The sequence below is a fragment of the Fibroporia radiculosa genome (assembly GCF_000313525.1).
Source record: "Fibroporia radiculosa TFFH 294 genomic supercontigs, scaffold98378, whole genome shotgun sequence".
Taxonomy (NCBI): Eukaryota; Fungi; Basidiomycota; class Agaricomycetes; order Polyporales; family Fibroporiaceae; genus Fibroporia; species Fibroporia radiculosa.
The window spans coordinates 1-18,245 of NW_012133523.1; the positions used below are offsets into that span (position 1 = coordinate 1).

The following is an 18,245-nucleotide window of genomic DNA, read 5'->3' on the forward strand; positions in this document are numbered from 1 at the left end:
TAGAACTTCCAGGATCATCGTCCCGGTGGAGGCTCGGACTTCAGTGCTGAGCCTGGGTCGACTACTATCCATATCATGAAGACAGTCGAGGTAGAGCAGGTGCGAGATTTTAAGGTCGCTGACGAGGCAAGCTACCTCAAAGGCTTCTAGCTAAATTTTTGTGGTCGCGTACACGCGTTTGGGTAGTACGAGACTAATTTTTTGGGGTGCATACACTCAGCGCTCATCTATCAGCGTGTTCTCGTACCTGGCCATCCGCGCCAAAACTCGTAGAGGCAAATAGAACTTGTGGGCGCCTGTCTCAGGCCTCTCCATTCTCCGGTTAAATAATATTAGGACCTGAAAATAGTGTATTTGGCTCTCCGGATTTGATATAAAAGTTTTTCTGCCGAGTCTGGAGAATCTATATTATCGATAAGTACTTACTGTAGCCCCGCAAACCTCGAATCGACTTGTTGGCCGACCGCGGGAACACCCGCGGCCGGCTAAAAACGTGGCCGGGCGAGTCTCAGAGAGACTACAAGTGTGCGAAATAAGCAGGTTGGCCGTGGAATCATTTCAGTATCACCTAAACATCCATGGGAGGAGGAGGATAGATTGGCAGAGAGTCAGTCCCGCCATCAGAAATTCCAGCGCCAGTATTCATATTTTTCATTTGTTTATTCGATTTAAGTGTTGGCCCTCAGGTACGTCTGCTTTATGTAGGCGAGTTTATAACTTCTAAGGAGCGCGTGAGGCCCGGCTCCGCTAGTCCAGTCACAACTTCATCCGAACGACTCGAGCTCTAATTGAGTGGTCTTGTCATCAATCATCAGCTCGTGTTGAAGATGACATGGACTGGGAACGAGACCGATCTAAAACATGGGTAGGTATCAAGGATTGAAATAGTTGGCACCACATGTTCAACACAACATCTATCGCGCAACATCATGGCTGGAATGCCCGGGTGCATTGGTAGCATTGAGGAAGCTATCTTTCGTACGTATGCAATCTTGTCAGGAGCAGACAAACTTACCCTTTATTCTCATCGCCTTCTTATACAGATGGTTCCACCACCTTCAGGTCGTCGCCATTGAATGAGTCATTCGCTTCGTACTCAGCCTTGTGAACGCAATGGATCTGGGGATATAGTCTGTAGCGATGGGACCATCTCCGTCTTTTGGTGCGTCTCCGTGCTGTTTAATTTTGCGACTAGTCTTATTCTTACACCTCTATCATTCGGGAGTATGTGTTGATACATTGACCCCGTTGACAGATAATCATTGTTCCTCACCCACTATGTACCTTCCGAGCGAGGGGTTTGCTGCAGCATGCGGCGCTATTCGAGTGACTATCTGTCCCGGTATGGGAGGCCACAGCGCCAGTCCTCTGGATGGGGCTTCCAATTGCGTGGTGCTTGCATTCTGCGTGATATCTTCCGCATTTTTAAGTACAAATGATCAAGCGCCCATGTACAGTGCTCGGCGCTTAGCTTATAGACACACGATGTCAAACGTCCAAGTCCACCGCGTTTTCAAGTTGCATCAGATACTGAAGACAACCGGATTCATATCACCAACCAGGCAGAGTCTTGCTCTCTTGGCATGCGTGTACATATGTCGCAAGACTCCTCACACTTGCCTCACAGCGGCGGCAGGCTCCCATACTCGTCACACTGTTCGCATTCGTGAGAGACCGTGGGAGGAAGTCTGGCAAGGCAGTTGGGCCCTTGCGGACAATAAAAGGGAATCGAAAAAAAAGGCAGTTGGGATCAGCTTGTCGAGCCATGATGCTATGAAAGGACCGGCACCCGAAACTCACCATGGGAGCGACTCGAAATTGATTTGGGTGCCATCTGCAGCTATCTGTCAGTCCCTGGGGCACGTCAAAGGAGCGCGCAGAACTATGCGTTGATGGGATGGATCAATATAAATGCTCGTGTCATGGCGCAGGTTCGCAGAACGTATCTACTCCCTACTCTGTTCCGATCAATCACTCGTTCTCAAGTCATTCACTGCTCTAGCATTTCGACTACTGCTCCCCTCAGAGACTCGCAATGGGCCAAGTAGCACTAGTTCCCGTCAATATCGCTACAGTATGCATCGAAAGCTTCTTCTATGGCATATTTTTTGTCCTCTCCACGGTCTCTTTGTACTTGCTCGTCAAGCGTTATTGGGAGCTCGGCGGGCGGCTTAGTAGTAGTCAGCCATGGACACCGACCATGACCTTCATCGTTGCCAATGTTGCAATATTCCTATCTACTACAATTGTGAGCTATACAGACTTTTTCCGCGTAGAGATGACTGACTCGCTTCGCATAGCATTGGATTCTCGTTGTGATACGCATATTCATGGCATTCGTTACCTATCCACAGGGTCCTCTGCTCTTCTATGCAGATATCGCCCAGCTATCGGAAGTGGTCCTGAGCGGCGCGCTCATATTCACATTACTAGCGACCGATGCGATGATGGTCGGTCTTGATGCTATCCCAACTACAACATGATGGATTAAGCTTGTCTGGCATACTAGATATACCGCATGTGGATCATATGGGGCTACAGCAAGCATGTCGTCATAATCCCTCTGTGCACCTTCATGGGCTTGTTGGGTACGTTCAAAATGGAATAGTAGACGATCTGTCGACTCACCTTCCGCCTAGTGTGCGGGATCGCCGTTTTATATCAAGAGACTCGATTCCATATGGGCCAGAATATATTTATCACAGACCTGGATCGTTGGCTGACTAGCGATGCGGTGTTTACTCTCTGGTGAGTCATTGCGTTTCGTTTCGCAAACCACCGTTGATGTTAGTATCACAGCACGAACCTGTACTGCACCAGTGGGTTCGCTCCTAAAATTCGATAACAGTATTCTGAGCACGTACAAAATATCTATGTAGCCATGATTGCCTGGCGCATCTGGCGCATCAGGCGCATCAGTACTCAAATCGAAGGACACAGGAATAATAATCTCATGGTGAATAGCAACATCTATCAACGTGTCTCATGGCTGAGAGATACACACCATCTAGTCTGTGCTCGCCATCATCGTTGAAAGTTCTGCGATATACACGTACGTTCAACTGCAGCCTACTCTGTTCTGAGTACTTGGCTAATGTCCCATAGGGTCTGGGCGATCTTCTTCCTGGTCACCTACGAGGCCGGCTCGAACCTGCAATTTCTGCCCAACGAGACGATCTGCATCGTCTCCGGAATTTCATTCATGCTCATCAACGTTCGCGTGGGGATGGGCTGGGAGCAGAAGGCGCCACAGGCCATCTCTACGTTCGCAGCTGCACCATTCACATCCAAGATTCTCAATCCATCAGTTACTGTGCAGCCTACGACGGTATATATCTCCCAGGCAATTGAGTGCGACGACGACGGTAGCAGGACGACCACGCAGCGTTCTTCCAAGCCCCTCGAAGTCTGACGGAGACGAGGGGATTATCATTAGTTCGAATTTATGAGCAGTCTTGTGTCCACATTCGAGCACGAATATATGCGTGCAAGTCGTGGTTGAGGACTGCTCTCTAGATTTGAATGAGACAAAACTGCCGTTCGGCTACATAAGAACGGCCAATTGAAAATGGTACAGTAGTGCGGCACTGAGGCCAGTCATGTCTATTCTCTTCGACACACTGGGATGGCCGCATGATGTCCTGGACACCGGGCCATTCGGCCAGCGCATGCTGTATATAAATGAAAACCTTCGCACGAACGTCGACCATTAAACTCTTGCAATATCCTTCTGGCTGTGATGAACACAGCGAGTGATGATCAGACCAGCAAACTATAGGTCTGGTATCCTCTGAAATATCGCCATGGGCGACGGAAGACAGCTGGAATAAGGTCTATTTGATAGCCTTCCTTGCCTGCTACCAGTATAGATATCCGGGTCCGTGGGTGCTCATATCTCATTTGTTGCCTTGCCTCCAGACTTTTTACAGCATCCCCCACTCTAGCAGACACTTCTTGCCCTTCGTCGCCCTTCCCGAACAAGCACCGGGGCATAGATTGTCCAACCTTTAGTCCTCCGACAACGCTCCTTCAAGCCGGAGTCTCAGTGGCAGTCATTGCCAAGCTCTATGAATGAATCGCAGAGCACGATCCTGTCACTTTATGCTCTTCCAGGTAGCTGATTCATTTGTATCTGACGCAGCACTGAGTAGAGTTTCTCTTACCTGATATTTTTGCAAGGGTGTTTGAAAGACTGGGTGGGCTCCGATTTCACAAAGGAGGTCGAGTCGTTTGATATCATCATTGTATCGCATCCTATTGGACTTGGGGAGCCCGACGCGGATGCAATGCTCTCGCGCTGTGTAGACCTTCTCCGTCCGAATGGCTTCCTTGCATTGAGGACGTGGAATCAAGATGGGTGGGACCCTCTTCTAATCAATCGCGCACACAGCGCACAGGCAGCTTAAATGCCCAACATGATCAGGTTACTCATAGCGCTAGTCCGACGCGTCGGGCTGGCTGTTATTTTTTCTCTATCGTGACACTGGATGCTCGTCGCTTACTCTTAAATGTAGCAAAGCCCTCGAATCTTAGCCGTTGTCTAATTCACCGGGTCGTAAGGTATGTCGATATCGGTTCGGAGACGAGGACAGCCTACAATACGATCTCTGGGAATTGGATCTAGCCTGCGAGTCGGATGTTTGGATATTCGTCAAACATGGGCGTCATTCCACTTCAGCTGCAGGATTAACTCGCGCACTGCGTCGCGAATACCCACTGTGGGTGGACTATCTTTCTGATGATGTTTCCGCCCTCGTTCGAAGCAGATAAGGTGATTCTGTCCAATCTTCCCAGTTATCTGAAAGTGGTTATCTGAAAGAGGAACCGGAAATCACGGTCTCATCCGATGGCGCGTTGTCTATTCCTCGCTTACTCCTGTTGCCGTACTACGACTTCTACGACTTCTATTCCTCCACCATGCCTAAATCCATCAATGGTGTTCCTCCAGGATGCGTACTCGTAGATGTGCTTTCAGTAACTTCGGCCGGAAAGGTAGTGGGAGTGGTAGGTTTTGTCGTCGAAGACAGTCCCGAGGTTTTGCAACACAATTATTTCTTGGTAGGATTGGCGGAACACGTTCATGGCCAACGCGCAACACTAGACGCTGACGGCGTGTCTTCAGTGTCTTCACGCTTAACTCAGCGTTTCACTTTTCTTTCCGCCCTTCTACCTGGCTTCGTCGTGGCGGTTCTTGCGTCAGGGATTAGTGCATTCCGACAGTTGAAACGTCTCCGATCGACATCCATGCTCCTTGCCCATTCCGACACGCACATTGGATTGGGAGTCAAGAAGTTGTACTTACTCAAGGGGATCGAGTTCACTGAAGTCACTCGAGGCACTAGCTTGCGCGATCTCGCCGCATTAGGCCGCGAACGGTTCGACCTGATCATCACAGGGCACGAAGACAAGGGGTCCCTCCAGATCATCCAAACACTACTACATCCGACGAGAGGAAAGTTATTTGCGTGGAACGACGATAGCATAGGCCTTGCTGGTATTCTTCGTCGAGATCCTCTGGCTATCAGAGATGCTCTTGAGCTAGTAATTTCTTTCTTGGAAGAGTCCTCTGATTCTCTATATGCGGAGATCGTCGACGAAACATCCTCCATCCCTCACTTCACTGTTTCTGAAACGAACGAGCATTCCCTACAGCGTAATGCTGTGTTCTGCGCGGATAAGTCATATATCATTCTCGGAGGAGTAGGGAGTCTCGGGGCACGAATCGCATTGCTCATGTACTAGGTCAGTCATGTGGGATCGCCCATCATTCGTGATTAACCAAATTGTGTTTTGATAGAGAGGCGCTCGTCATATCATCGTTACATCTCGTCGCGGAGAGGATGGTTTGTTCACCAATGGTGACGTCCTAGCGAGGCGTATATTTGAGCATCTTCGAAGCATTCAAGACCTTGAACTTCGGGTGTGTGCAGTAGATGCTACATCTACTGTTGAAATGCGGGACCTCATGCACAGTCTTCCTGCTCCACTGGGAGGATGCATGATCTTGACTGCTGTGCTTTCGGATCGCGCATTTCAGAATCTTACCAGGGAGGACTATTCCCGTGTATTTGCTGCAAAACTTGGCGTGCTCTCCGTTCTTCAAGAGGTGGTTGACATTCCCAGTATCGACTTCTTGGTGGCATTCTCGTCAGTATCTGGACTCTTCGGGGCTGGCGGTCAGACCAACTATGGCGCGTAAGTGACAAGCGTCTGTACACTATTCTTGACTCACACGATTTAGTGCGAATACTGCTCTGGAAGAGGCGATTTCCCTGATCCCGAATGCCTTTTCGTTCGTATGCCCGGGCATCTTGGACTCTTCCATGTTGCTCGTCGGACAATCTAATGTACAAGCATCTCTTTTCAGCCATTTCTTAGAGTGGTCAATTTCAGCGGAAGGTCGATCTAAGTACTGATTTTGATTGTTTTTCCTTCCGAATGCTGGGTTAGAAATGATTCTCTGGCTCGAGGATGCTATATTCCGATTCCAGAATGGGCAGAAGTTCCACCACTATGTTCCGGACCTGGATTGGGAATCAGTGGACAAAACTCTTGGCATGCCACCGATGGGCAGACATCTCGTTCCTGTACAAGTCGCTCAAGATGTTTCTGCTAGGGATGACGTGGACCAGTTGGCCGACACAGTCAGAGATGTTCTCAATGTGTCTGCTAGTGATTTATCTCCAGACGCCCCGCTGACCACATACGGCATCGATTCGCTATCCGCTGCGAGGTTATCCTATGCGCTAAGACCCATTCTGGAGATTTCGCAGCTTCAGCTTCTTGCTGATGTCTCGTTGAATGACCTCTGACGTAGGCTGGCAGCTTCGGGTGGTGACTCAGCGTTAAGCGCTGCTGAGGAATTGTTCAAAGCAACAAGCAAGGAAGATGAGATGCGAGAGCTGCTGGAGAAGTATTTAGTTCGCCTGCATGAAACGCCACGTGTGCAAGAGGTTGCTCCTGACGCCCATGTGGTCCTCCTGACCGGGAGTACCGGTGGACTGGGATGTCATCTACTGGTAGAGTTACTTGACCGAAATGACGTCAAGCAAGTATATGCCCTGAACAGACGAGCCCATGACCCGGGATCGACGTTACTTCGGAGGCAGATGGATGCCCTCTTGAACCAAGGACTTCTCACCGATATACTCGAATCTCCTAAGCTGACGCTATTGGAAGGCGACTTAGAAGCCGACGATCTAGGGCTGGATGATCTGACCATGACAAATGTTCATACTTCGCTCTATCGTAGAAGTCATTACACTTACTCCGATGATAGCTGTCATCTTCCATAGCCCATATTATTCATAACGGTAGGTGATGCATTTCCCTCTAGCGAAGTTGACTGATGTCCATCCTAAGCATGGAAACTGGACTTTTATGCGCAATTGAAACACTTTGAAGGCTTGATTTAGGGAACCCGAGGACTCATTGATTTGGCCTTACGCTCATCACGATTCGAAGTATTGTCGTTCGAAAGTACTATCGGAGTATACCAAGGTAGCACACTCACCGTTCACGATGCTCAGAACGCTAAGGCTTTGTATAGATCCAGTGGTTATTCCAACACCCGAATTGCCCATCCTGAACGCCAAGATTGCGACACAAACCGGCTGCCTCGAATCTAAGTGGATAGCGGAAAGATTGGTACAGCTTGCTGCCGAGACAACGCGCCTGAAGGTTAATGTCATTCGAGTGGGATTGCTGACGGGTAGTGCGAGTGGGTCATGGGACATTCAACACTGGTTCCCGGCCCTTGTCCAGTCGGCAACGTATGTCGGATGTCTACCTGATGGCAACGAGGTGAGCAATAAAACTAACATCCAGAGCGTCTTCTCAAGTCATTCATGTAGAATATATCATGGCTGACAACACCGCTTGCTGCGACCGCCATCGTGGATGTGTACAACATCGCGAACGGCACATTGCACATCGTTCATCCACGACCGGTAAAATGGGTCACCATTATGGAGCCCTTGACATTGAAGTTTGACGTTCCAGTGGTACCATACCATGAATGGTTCGCGCGATTGGAGAACCTCGCTATTACTACTCCTGCCAACAAATCTTCGGGTAATCGCGAGCGCGAAGCCGAAGAGAGGGCAGCACTCAGGCTGCTAGATTTCTTCCGGAAGGGAAGTCAGAACGCAGGCTCATATAGTCATCACATGGAGAGTAAGGGACTTTTGCCTTCAGTCGAATCACAAAGGGGACAGCATGCATCATCAGTTCTCATGGATTCCAACACCCCGCAGTTAAGCTGTAGTGATGTCGACAAGTGGATGAGCACCTGGAAGAAGGTGGGATTTCTTCCTACTGGAATGCAAACATAGACTAGCCATATCTATGAATGGATTGATTCAATGTATTGTGGCCACCATATAATGATCATGTGTACAAGCTAGCAGGGATCCTATAATTGCATGTTCAGAAGCCGTGAATTCTTATACACTGGCATGCTGAGGAGTAAGTGGTCGCACAAGAACGCAGGTGACACAAACTATCTGAGTCCCTCTAGAAGATGAGCACTCGTTGTACATCTAGCAAGTATCTTCGAACGAACCCGACTCACGGAAAGAGGATGTCTCATGAGACAACTACGTACAAGTTGACGGACTAGACCGGTGATGGTATCACACAGGTCTGCTGCTGGTGACAGACTCTGCAGTTTGCAACGTCCATGATTGAATCTCCTCTATCGGAATATGATTCCACTTGGCATAGATCTGTTATCATAATGAGTGTGTACTGCTTCGTTATCAGGTGGGGTTATTTACCTCGTCCAGGAGATCGAGTAGTCTCGATGTCTCCGCATCGGCTTCTTCTCTCCCTCTGACGTTGCTTTGCATTTCACTTTGCAGCTTGATGTTTTCATTCTCCAGCTACCTCCCGAGATATAGTAGTACTTTCGCGTTTTCTAGGACGAAGACCCACCTGACCGAGTTCGGCACGTAACCGATCTCTCTCTTTCTCTAGGAGTGGCACGGTCCGTGCCCGCACAGCAGCACCAGGGTTCAGATCTTCCTTCCAAACATCCTTGCCTTCATATCCTTTCTGCCTACGCGCTCTAGCTTCAGTCACGACCGTGTGTAAATTATCCAAGTTCTCGCGGACGTTAAACTGCCGCAGTAGCTCTTCGCAGTGTTCCTATCAAACATTTACGACCATAAGTGCCCCCTTGGTAAAGCAAGACTCACGGTAATCTGATCTTCCATATGCCTCGAAACAGTTGTAAAAATGCGAGACGCGTTTTCTGGTTGTTCCTCACACCATGCCGAGAAGCATTCCGTGAAATCCTCATAGCTGGCCGATGAAGTCGTGAGTTCCAAACGTTGAACGGTGCTACAAGTGCACTCACGTCCATTTATGAGAAGATCTTTGGATGGCGAGCTGTAATGCCGAATGAAAGTACGACCAACGCTTGCTCGCCGGCTGCGCCGTCGCGGTGGTGGACTCGGATGCCATAGAGACGCGTAGCGGAGATTGAATTCACCCTCATCGCGTCTGTGGCGGTCAAGGTGGCGGTAATTTTCTTCTCTTGACTCTTACTCCCGCTACTCATCCTCCGCTGACCGTTCAACCTAAACCAGATTTGGAAATATTTGAATTGACGGCTCCGACTCGAACAATATGCCCGCCAATTCAAACTCACCCACTCAGGTTCGCCGGCTGCAAGCACGCAAGCCGGGATCATCTGTGCTCTGGGGCCACCTGCTTTCTGACAGCGCCGCATCATCTATTGCGCGCTCTGCAGACCGCTCTTCTCCCAACCTTCCACCTATTGCGCCCACTGATAAAGCAGGAACATCCTTGCGGATTTTATTACACGACACACAAGCAAATCTAGAGAAGTTTTCCGACCGTGTAAGCAAGCTCACTGGTGGAGTGGATGAATCACGGCGAGAGATTGTAACGGTTCAGACATTATTTCAACAAGATCGAGAAAATCTCGTGGAAACCATGGTAAATTTGGGTGTGTAATTCAACGCATATATGCAGCCGTCATACTAGACTGCTACATAAGCCGATCAGTGAATAGATGCCAAGTTGAGGTCCAGCGATCATTGGGGAGCCCAGCTCAAGATTCGAGAGTTGAAGGACTAAGGAAAGACATAATTTCTGTGGAACGCAAACTCGAGACATTAGACAAGAAAATGGATACCTTGCATACGGTCTGAATTTTGTGTATTGTGAAATCAGGTATTGAATGTCGATTTTGTCTAGCTCAATCAGACACAATCCCAGACTTTACAAGCCCTTCAGGATCAGCAGGTCAAGCTACTCGAAAATGTTGTTGCGATGCTTCCTCTTTTGCAGACAATGCCTCTACATATTGAGAATGCTCGCAATGCAGTGAAGGATACCATACGGGAAAGCGAGATATTCTCTCGACCTATCGTAGCTCTCCAAAACGCTCTTACACGCAAGCAGGAACATATAGTAGCCGACCAATGCACAACTCATCCTATCGGAGTTGAGGCCGTATCTGCTAATTTATCGCCTGGCCCACACGGAAGTAGGAAGAAACGCAAACTCCACGCCGAGGACCGCGGTCTGGATTGTGTTTCCATTCAAGAACATATCGGATCGGTTGCTGCTCGTCCGAGTGATCTAGCGCAGGTCTATAGTAAGACCTCTCTACTTCTCACAACCCCTAGGCCTGCCAAATCTCGGGTATCTCCAGTCAATCTGTGCGGGAAGACACCCACAAGCGCTGTGACTCTTCAAAGTCCTGCCCGTATCCCTCTTACCGATATTCTTCCACCCAACAAATCTACCGGAACCGACTCGTTACCGCACTCCTCTCGCCTGCTTAGAACTCCTGTTTCTCATGCTGCAGCTGACCACAGATTCAAGACTCCTCTTCGGCCGGCATCTCGTCCACCTGGAGCTGTTAGTACCACCCTCTCTCGTGCTCCTGTTCGTCCTGCTCTTGGTAATTCTGCTCCGGCTACGGAGATGCCTCAGAAAGTGAGCTCGCTGGCATCCTCGTCTAGTACCCTGTCGCAGCGCTCTTCCGCTCAAGAACGGTTTTCCTCTGGCCTGAGTGGTCCTACTGTCGATTCGCGTATGGCCATCGTGGCTCAGACTTGCTCACGTAATTCCCTTCACTCTTCAATTACCAGTGCAACTGCTAGTCCTTCCATCCCAATTCCTGCAGCACCTCGATGTAACCCGTCGGATTTAATGTCTCGAGTTATGTCTGGCATATATTCACCCACAGGCATTCATGACTACCGATTTCACACCCCCATTCGGTCTTCGCCTATGATAGATGATTTATCAACCACCTCTTTTCCTAAGACATATACCCCCCACATGAATAAGGTCAACGACGGCCCGCTTCCCACGAGTAGCAAACCGATGAGTATCAGAGATAGAAGAGCTCAACTTGCAACTCCGATAGCAGTGAGTGGTGGTTGTCATTGAACCACTAGAGGTTACTGATACTATTGTAGCGAACCGAATCAAAAAGATTTATTCCTCTCGATGATGACGAAGATGGTGATTTATCTTTAGAGTAATGAAAATGTTTCGTGGCTTGCGATGTGCATGTGTCTGCCATCCTCTCCAATTCTAGCTTCGGAATAGAATTACGTCAAACTCGATTGACGCTTGATGTGTCGGAGTCCCCAGCCAACTTCAAGGCATCGGACCAGCTTTTACTAGCATCGAAAGTGAGAACATCTCTATTCAGTGGTATCAGGCAACGCATCCTGGTTTGTCACCGCAGATCTATCAAGAATGGGTTCCCTGGAGCAGATGCTTGCAGCCTGTTCGGAGCGTGGGTGTCGAACTTCATTCCTACGCTTTATTTTTTTGTTGTTTTCGGCACATCGCTTGCTGGCTTGAGTTGTTCTGGTGAGCCGTCAGCCACATTTTTCCAATTGATGTCAGCGCTAACCGATCGTTGATAAGGCTTTTGTCGTCTAACCCACACACCCGGTACACGCTGCACGACTCTTTAGTCTCGTTGTAACACACAAGGCCGCCGGCCCTCTAATTCTAGGGACACCGAATCGGAAGGAAGCGTTGTTTTCCATTCAAGCCTCTGCATAAATTTTCAAGACTCCTCCTGTTCCTGGGACGAGACACGCTGTGCGTCCAGGTGACTGACATTCTAAATTTTGCATAACTATGAGCCAAGTTCATGATGTCCCACGATACAGCTTATGTGTCGTAGCTGACATTCTATGGCGTTAATTCGACAGGCTGCAGAAAGTGTACCTTACCCGTACGTCCCCGTGAAGCGATATTCATATAGATAGCGGAGGCGAATGGTAGATGCATGCATCGATTGCCCGACTGCACCAGATCATGGTGGCTTAAAACACGCGCGACAGTCAGCGGACTCATTACCGCGTTAGAAGCTAGAGATACGATGGTACTCTGCCTTAGTGACATTCAAATTCAATGTTATACCTCGACCAATTGCGAAGTTATACCGGCGGGTCTACAATTGGATATGCTTTTACAAGGTTAGTTGTCGGACTGGAAACTTCTGTGACTATCGACAGCTTATGACTGTATGGGCTAATGACCATCGGTCACTCTCCACTCAGGTTCGAACCTTCGGTCCGCCCCCCTCGCAAATGTTTCATTTAACAATGCGTCCTGTTAAGCTCCTGCCGTGGATCTACCACATTGCTCTTGATAAAGAGCATCGTGTGCGAAGGCGCGGAGCACTGTGATCGACTCCATACGAACAGATGTCGGCGATATTGGTCAAGTCTCTTTCGGCGTCCGTACTCCGCCGCTTTCCGCCACAACCCCGAGGGTGACCTGTTCCTGGATGCCTTTTATACGTCGAGAACTTCAGTCACAATGTACTCTTACCTCCTCGCATTCGCTCTGCTCACCACCCCGTATACAATGTGCTACCACCTCATCGAACATGTCGAGTATAGCGGCTGTGCTCATCAATACCCTGTGCGAAGGCATAATGTGAGTCCCAAATTTCTGTCAGAAGCGTCCACTCACGCTCCCTAGGTGGACTGCAGCAAACCGAATTGCAGGTTGAGCAAGTACCACAAGCCTATCCCACACCTCTGTGGAAGCGAATGTACCGATGTGTAGGCTTTGGCTTTTCTCTCAGTGTTCTTTCTTGCTGACATGGCAAGCACAGGATGATGCCCCAGCAAGCTCTCGTTTTAGATGTATATCAAGGACATTGTCCACCTTGTCAAGGGCGCGAGGCTCCCAGGCTCCGCGAAGGTGATAGCGACGTAGATTCGGAATAACTCAGGTCCGGGAAGAAATACATAGCGACTGAGCTATAAGAAACGTATCTGTACGACCTATTTGTGTGTTTTGTGTATCAGACATAACATTGGTGCTTTGAACAATCATGCAGGAAGACTCACAGCCTGTCACGCGCGTCACAATTGGTATATTGCGACCGACTCACGCGTTCCGTTAGTTACAATAGAGAAACGGAGTCTGATCTAAAAGGTCGAGGATGTAGTATATGTGATATTGTCGAGCAGTAGATCGACCCACCATTCAAAATTTCTGCGAACACTATCTCTTCAAGCTTGAGAGTAAGCCTCTGTCACACTTTCAGACACCACAGAATGCACCCGTCAGTCTAAGTTTGCAAGCGACACACGTCAATCAGTTATGGTAAGCACAATTAGAAGGATGGGAAGGTGCTGCATCATTGCAAAGATAAAAGAGCCTGAGATTCCAAGAGCGACTCACATTGTGCGGGAAATGTTGAATTACCTCACAAGCCGAAGGCAACATTCTGGCAATGACCACGGGATGCTAACACCTGCGAGTGTTTGACGGGCGTCAAGGGTCAGCGTACGGCGTTGACGGACAATATGCAAGACCGTACATTCCAAGGGTCAAGAACCTCGCAGCGAAACGCATACGGGTTTGATCGGAACCTATCCAGAGACACTCCTTATCCCGACGGACGGGCGTCGCCCATTTAGGGCTACCTAAGCCACCGACGGTCGCCGCACAGGACTCGACGTTGCTTCAATGCCCCCATGACAAGCGCTGTGATTATCGTCGATCGTCATCACGACCGTACCATTGGCGTGCTCACTGCTACCCATGGCCACTACGACATAATCGCGGAGTAAACAGGGACCACCAAGAGACTGGCCTGACAATTATGTGGCACACTCCGCGAGTCTGCGCCATTACGTGGTGGGCGGGCCCATCATGAAAGTACTGCTGACAAGGCTGCCTGGCGCTTCTCGCTCTCGGCTCTTTCGCAGGCTGTCCTTCGAATCAGGTAAGGTCTGAACCAGGATTGAATAGGCCTCAGATATCAGATTCCAGATGGAGAATAGCGGGTCGAGGAAGGTCAGGTTTATCCGATGACGACCTCGGCTCCCGATTTGAGTAGCGGTGAGAGAGCGACCACTATCCAGACGTGAAGCCTGTGTCCCTCTCGCGGAAAGCCATTTGTAGCGATGTCATGCGGTGGGGTCTAATCGAGGGGAAGGACTGACATTAGGATGCCAACCAATATAGTTAGTGGACCCGAGGAGTGGTATTGACCAATGAATGCATGGCAATTATCTGTCAGGAAGGGCGAGGAACCACGCAGGCAGCTGCCACGCACGAGGTGGTCTCAATTGAAACTGACCGTCTTGGATCGACTTAGCCGACCTTCTGACCAGGAGTCCCTGGCGAGATATGTCGGGTGCACCACAAAATTGATACCGGTTTGACGGGTCATTTTGCATGCTATGAAAATTTTGTGCGAGTACACTCTTGAATAAGGAGTGAAGGAAAGCACGCACGCATAAATCACGACTCAACTACGGACGAACGAGGAGGAAAACTTACTGCCGTAATTGTCAACGTTCCTCTTGCGCACTCCTTTTGAGCCTGGTTTTTTTTTGCCAGCACTTGCGACCGGCGAAAATGACCATTTCTGATACTTGGCAAGATGTTGCTCTTGACGTATGCTGTAGACTTGAAGGACGCTAACACGCAGTTACTCGCCGCACATTGTATAGATAACGATATAGACGTACTGGTTAGAAATCTGGTGGCGTCTATTTAAGACGACAGTATTACGGGTCAAACGTTCACATGCCACTACAACTGGCGCACCGTGGCGCCATTATACACAAATACGACTGCCACAACAATCAGAGGGACACATCGCCCTCGCCTGTTAGTAGTCCTTCCAAAGAGAGCTCTCGCCATCCAATTGTGAACGGCTGCAAAACTAGAGCACGAGCTTTTGCCGTAGGAGCTCACGGTCGCAAAGCAACTCGCCCACGTACAACCGCCATGCTACAATATATGGTCCAGAAACTGAATATTTTGCGCACCACGGGACTGCGCATGCTCAACGATTACTCGTCACTAGATCCTAAAGGGACGCTTAGATATCATTTGGAGCCAACGCGTCACAGCATAAGTCACATACGGAAACGACAGGGCGCTCCCTTGCGCTGGATAAACTACCACTCTCTGAGCATGGATCGATTTTCCGCAGCTCTCGACTGGCAATTCTGGGCTGTACTCCCGCACACTGTGGTCCCTTTTTCTCCCGCCTGACAATCGACTCGCAGTCAACTCAGCAATCTCGAAAATGACGCTGGAGGGATCTCGCGAGTTCACGAGTGCCGTGTTTTCTTGCCGGGTCATGAATCAACGTAGTATATTGTGAATCCCAATCCGGTGGAATCAATATGTGCAGGAGGAACAAAAGTTGCAGGTCAAGAGAGGGCATGGCGATGTGACGTTGTTGTCTCGCATCTTGCCAGACAATAAGACGGGTGAGTTAACACAGCAATTCCAAAGGAATAGTCTATAAACCAGAGACACAGTTACTCGTCGTGGCTGCGGGCGTTGCTGTGCTGGCGCCTGGTCAGAACATGGTTCAATTTGTGCGACACCGATTCCCGGACCATGGCGGACTGATCGGATTCGCTACTCACGCAGCCACAGACGTTGGCAGTGGAACGCGCTCGGTGATCACGATATACACCGCCATTGTCGACGTACCCGCTCTGATTAATCGCTGCTCGCCTTATGCCCCCTATATCGCACGGTACGTCGTGGGGCTTGACATCGTTCAAATGGTCACTGAAATGACCAGTGAGTGTGGAGTAACGGTGTCAAATGAGGTGCGTACTTCATGGGAATCCCCTTAATAGCCGCCTTACACTAGAAGCAAAGCTGTCACAAGATCGAAATTGTGTTGGAAAGCAGAGGGGATTATAGATTTTGGACTGTGATCGGCTATGCGGTTGGTCGAATCTTTTATAGGCTATGTAACCATCCCCAGGGGCCATCTGTGAGCGGCGAAGGATTGTGTGATTGGAATGCTTACTTATTCCTGAGCACATTCCTGACACTCCATGGGCGGTGGTGAAGGTACCTGCACTGTGGTACTGGGCAGGCGCCTCCTGATGTTTGTCCAGGAGAAGTAGGCATTCAAGTAAAGTTGTCCTACAATTCTTGGATTTAGCCTGCATGGAGGTTTCCGACGAGCAACTTGGGCTTAGATGGCCGCACAAAGACTCACCTCGCTGTGATACCCTATTTTGAGCGGATGGTCTACGGGAAGTGAACTCCGTCAAGCTGTTACCAGTGGAGATGTTATGATCCATGCGACACGTCAATATTGTGCCTGGTAAAAATTGTGAGCCGTCTGGCCAGGTTCATGGAGAAGGTTATGTCGAGCTTCGATGCCATTGCACGACGAGGTCAGATCCACTTTGCCCAGCGTGGCTCCGGGTAGCCAATACGATCCATCCTTATATTCCCCTGAAGACGTCGACCCGGTCGACCATAGCTCGAGTGGAGTAGGCGGTGGGGTAACGATGGTTCGGGGGCCCAGAATGTCGTTCAAGGAATCAAGGTGGAAACGAGTACAAGCGCCCGTGTGGGGTCGCTTGCTCTCTCAACCGCTGTGCTCGACCTATTTCCATTCATTTTTGAACGATTAGCATTCACAATATCTATACCGACACGTCGCGGCTGGATATGACTCATCCTTGGCTTTTTGCCACCAAAACAAAGCGCGCCATTCTCCAAACTACATCCACTCCTTACGGTCTCAACGACAGGTCGCGCTGTTCTGGGGTTCAAGACGGTAAACGATGGTCGTCTGGATATCTATTGAGGTTGCTCAAAACATAAAAATGTAACTGCTGTCCATTCAATGCCATTCCGGCCCCGACGACAAGTCGAGCTTCCGCAACTGCCCTCGGTATTTATTGGACGGGCAATTTCGTCTGCTGTATACGGCAGAATCATGGCCCTGGAGTGACTGATGGTCCAGGATTGTTTGACATGTTCGAGCATTGGAAGCGGTCAACCACACCTGATTCCGCTCTCGTATATCCGTTGCCGGGATCCGAATGACATGATCAACACAGAAATGTTCAGAGGCCGATAATTGCGACGAGCTACGCCCATACCAGGTGATTTGGACCACGAGACAAATCTCAAGTCATCCTGCGTCATCGAACTCAGTGGGACACTTGCAATTCCCTGTGAACTTGAACCCGTGGACCGCAGGCAATCGACACTTGCAGCTAGCCGGTGCATGGGGTCAACGCGCACTTATATCCTCAATTCTACCGCCTAGCGTTCGAAGAATACCGCAGAGCTGTTATCTTAGCATTGTGGAGGATGGGATTTGGAGCGCATGTCCCCTTTTGAATGTACGTGGGTAGTGTGGTGAGCGCGGACACCATTGTTGGATTATGAATGTAAGGCTCATGTTGTCTCTAGCGGACGATGATTGACGCCGTCGGCCCTCCTACTGATGCCATGGTTCAGGGCGAGATTTCGAGATTTAAAACGGCCGCACTATTTGAGGTGCGCCTACCGTTAGTTTCTTCTCCCGCCTCGCCCCCAATCGCAATATGTGCTACCACCTTATCACCTACATCGAGTTTGGATGCAGACATCAGCATATGGATCAACGGCACTATGTGAGTGTTCGCATTATCACTTGTCCACATGCAGACCGCTGGATGACGCAAATCGCCTGCGTGCTGATCCCAAGATTGATTGCAACGGACGAACGTGCCGGCTGAGCAGCCTCCACAACCCAGCTGTGCATGATTGCGAGAGGGAGTGTGCTACGATGTACGTCCGGACACTGGCCCTTATGCTGCTTACTGGCTGATAATTCTGGTTCTCTTCGCCTCGGGACGTGGGCTGCAGCCTCCTACCAGACCAGGCTATCGTGATGCGAACGGTCCCCCAGCAGTGTCACGTATGCCTAGGAAGACCGCCGCCGCAAAGGCGGGGGG

General features: G+C 49.8%; 4 protein-coding genes across 4 annotated transcripts; 3 read left to right on the forward strand and 1 right to left on the reverse strand.

The window, feature by feature from the left end:
• Window positions 1-2,035: 2,035 nt before the first annotated feature.
• FIBRA_08381 (uncharacterized protein) lies at window positions 2,036-3,412 on the forward strand (the record flags this gene model as incomplete). The annotated part of the gene is made up of 8 exons (XM_012330024.1): window positions 2,036-2,248; window positions 2,301-2,450; window positions 2,510-2,588; window positions 2,640-2,748; window positions 2,800-2,819; window positions 2,880-2,956; window positions 3,012-3,052; window positions 3,106-3,412. The coding sequence occupies 8 exons, from the start codon at window positions 2,036-2,038 to the stop codon at window positions 3,410-3,412; spliced, it is 996 nt and encodes a 331-aa protein (XP_012185414.1).
• A 1,505-nt stretch (window positions 3,413-4,917) lies between these two features.
• On the forward strand, window positions 4,918-8,333 carry FIBRA_08382 (uncharacterized protein; the record flags this gene model as incomplete). Its single annotated transcript, XM_012330025.1, has 8 exons — window positions 4,918-5,700; window positions 5,798-6,195; window positions 6,242-6,399; window positions 6,451-6,733; window positions 6,818-7,229; window positions 7,280-7,313; window positions 7,550-7,803; window positions 7,854-8,333. 8 exons carry the CDS (start codon window positions 4,918-4,920, stop codon window positions 8,331-8,333), a joined length of 2,802 nt encoding a protein of 933 aa, XP_012185415.1.
• Window positions 8,334-8,633: 300 nt separating this feature from the next.
• Window positions 8,634-9,465, reverse strand: FIBRA_08383 (uncharacterized protein; the record flags this gene model as incomplete). Its single annotated transcript, XM_012330026.1, has 5 exons — window positions 8,634-8,726; window positions 8,778-8,882; window positions 8,935-9,147; window positions 9,198-9,303; window positions 9,359-9,465. 5 exons carry the CDS (start codon window positions 9,463-9,465, stop codon window positions 8,634-8,636), a joined length of 624 nt encoding a protein of 207 aa, XP_012185416.1.
• Window positions 9,466-9,630: 165 nt separating this feature from the next.
• On the forward strand, window positions 9,631-11,525 carry FIBRA_08384 (uncharacterized protein; the record flags this gene model as incomplete). The annotated part of the gene is made up of 4 exons (XM_012330027.1): window positions 9,631-9,973; window positions 10,033-10,172; window positions 10,225-11,409; window positions 11,460-11,525. 4 exons carry the CDS (start codon window positions 9,631-9,633, stop codon window positions 11,523-11,525), a joined length of 1,734 nt encoding a protein of 577 aa, XP_012185417.1.
• Window positions 11,526-18,245: the final 6,720 nt, after the last annotated feature.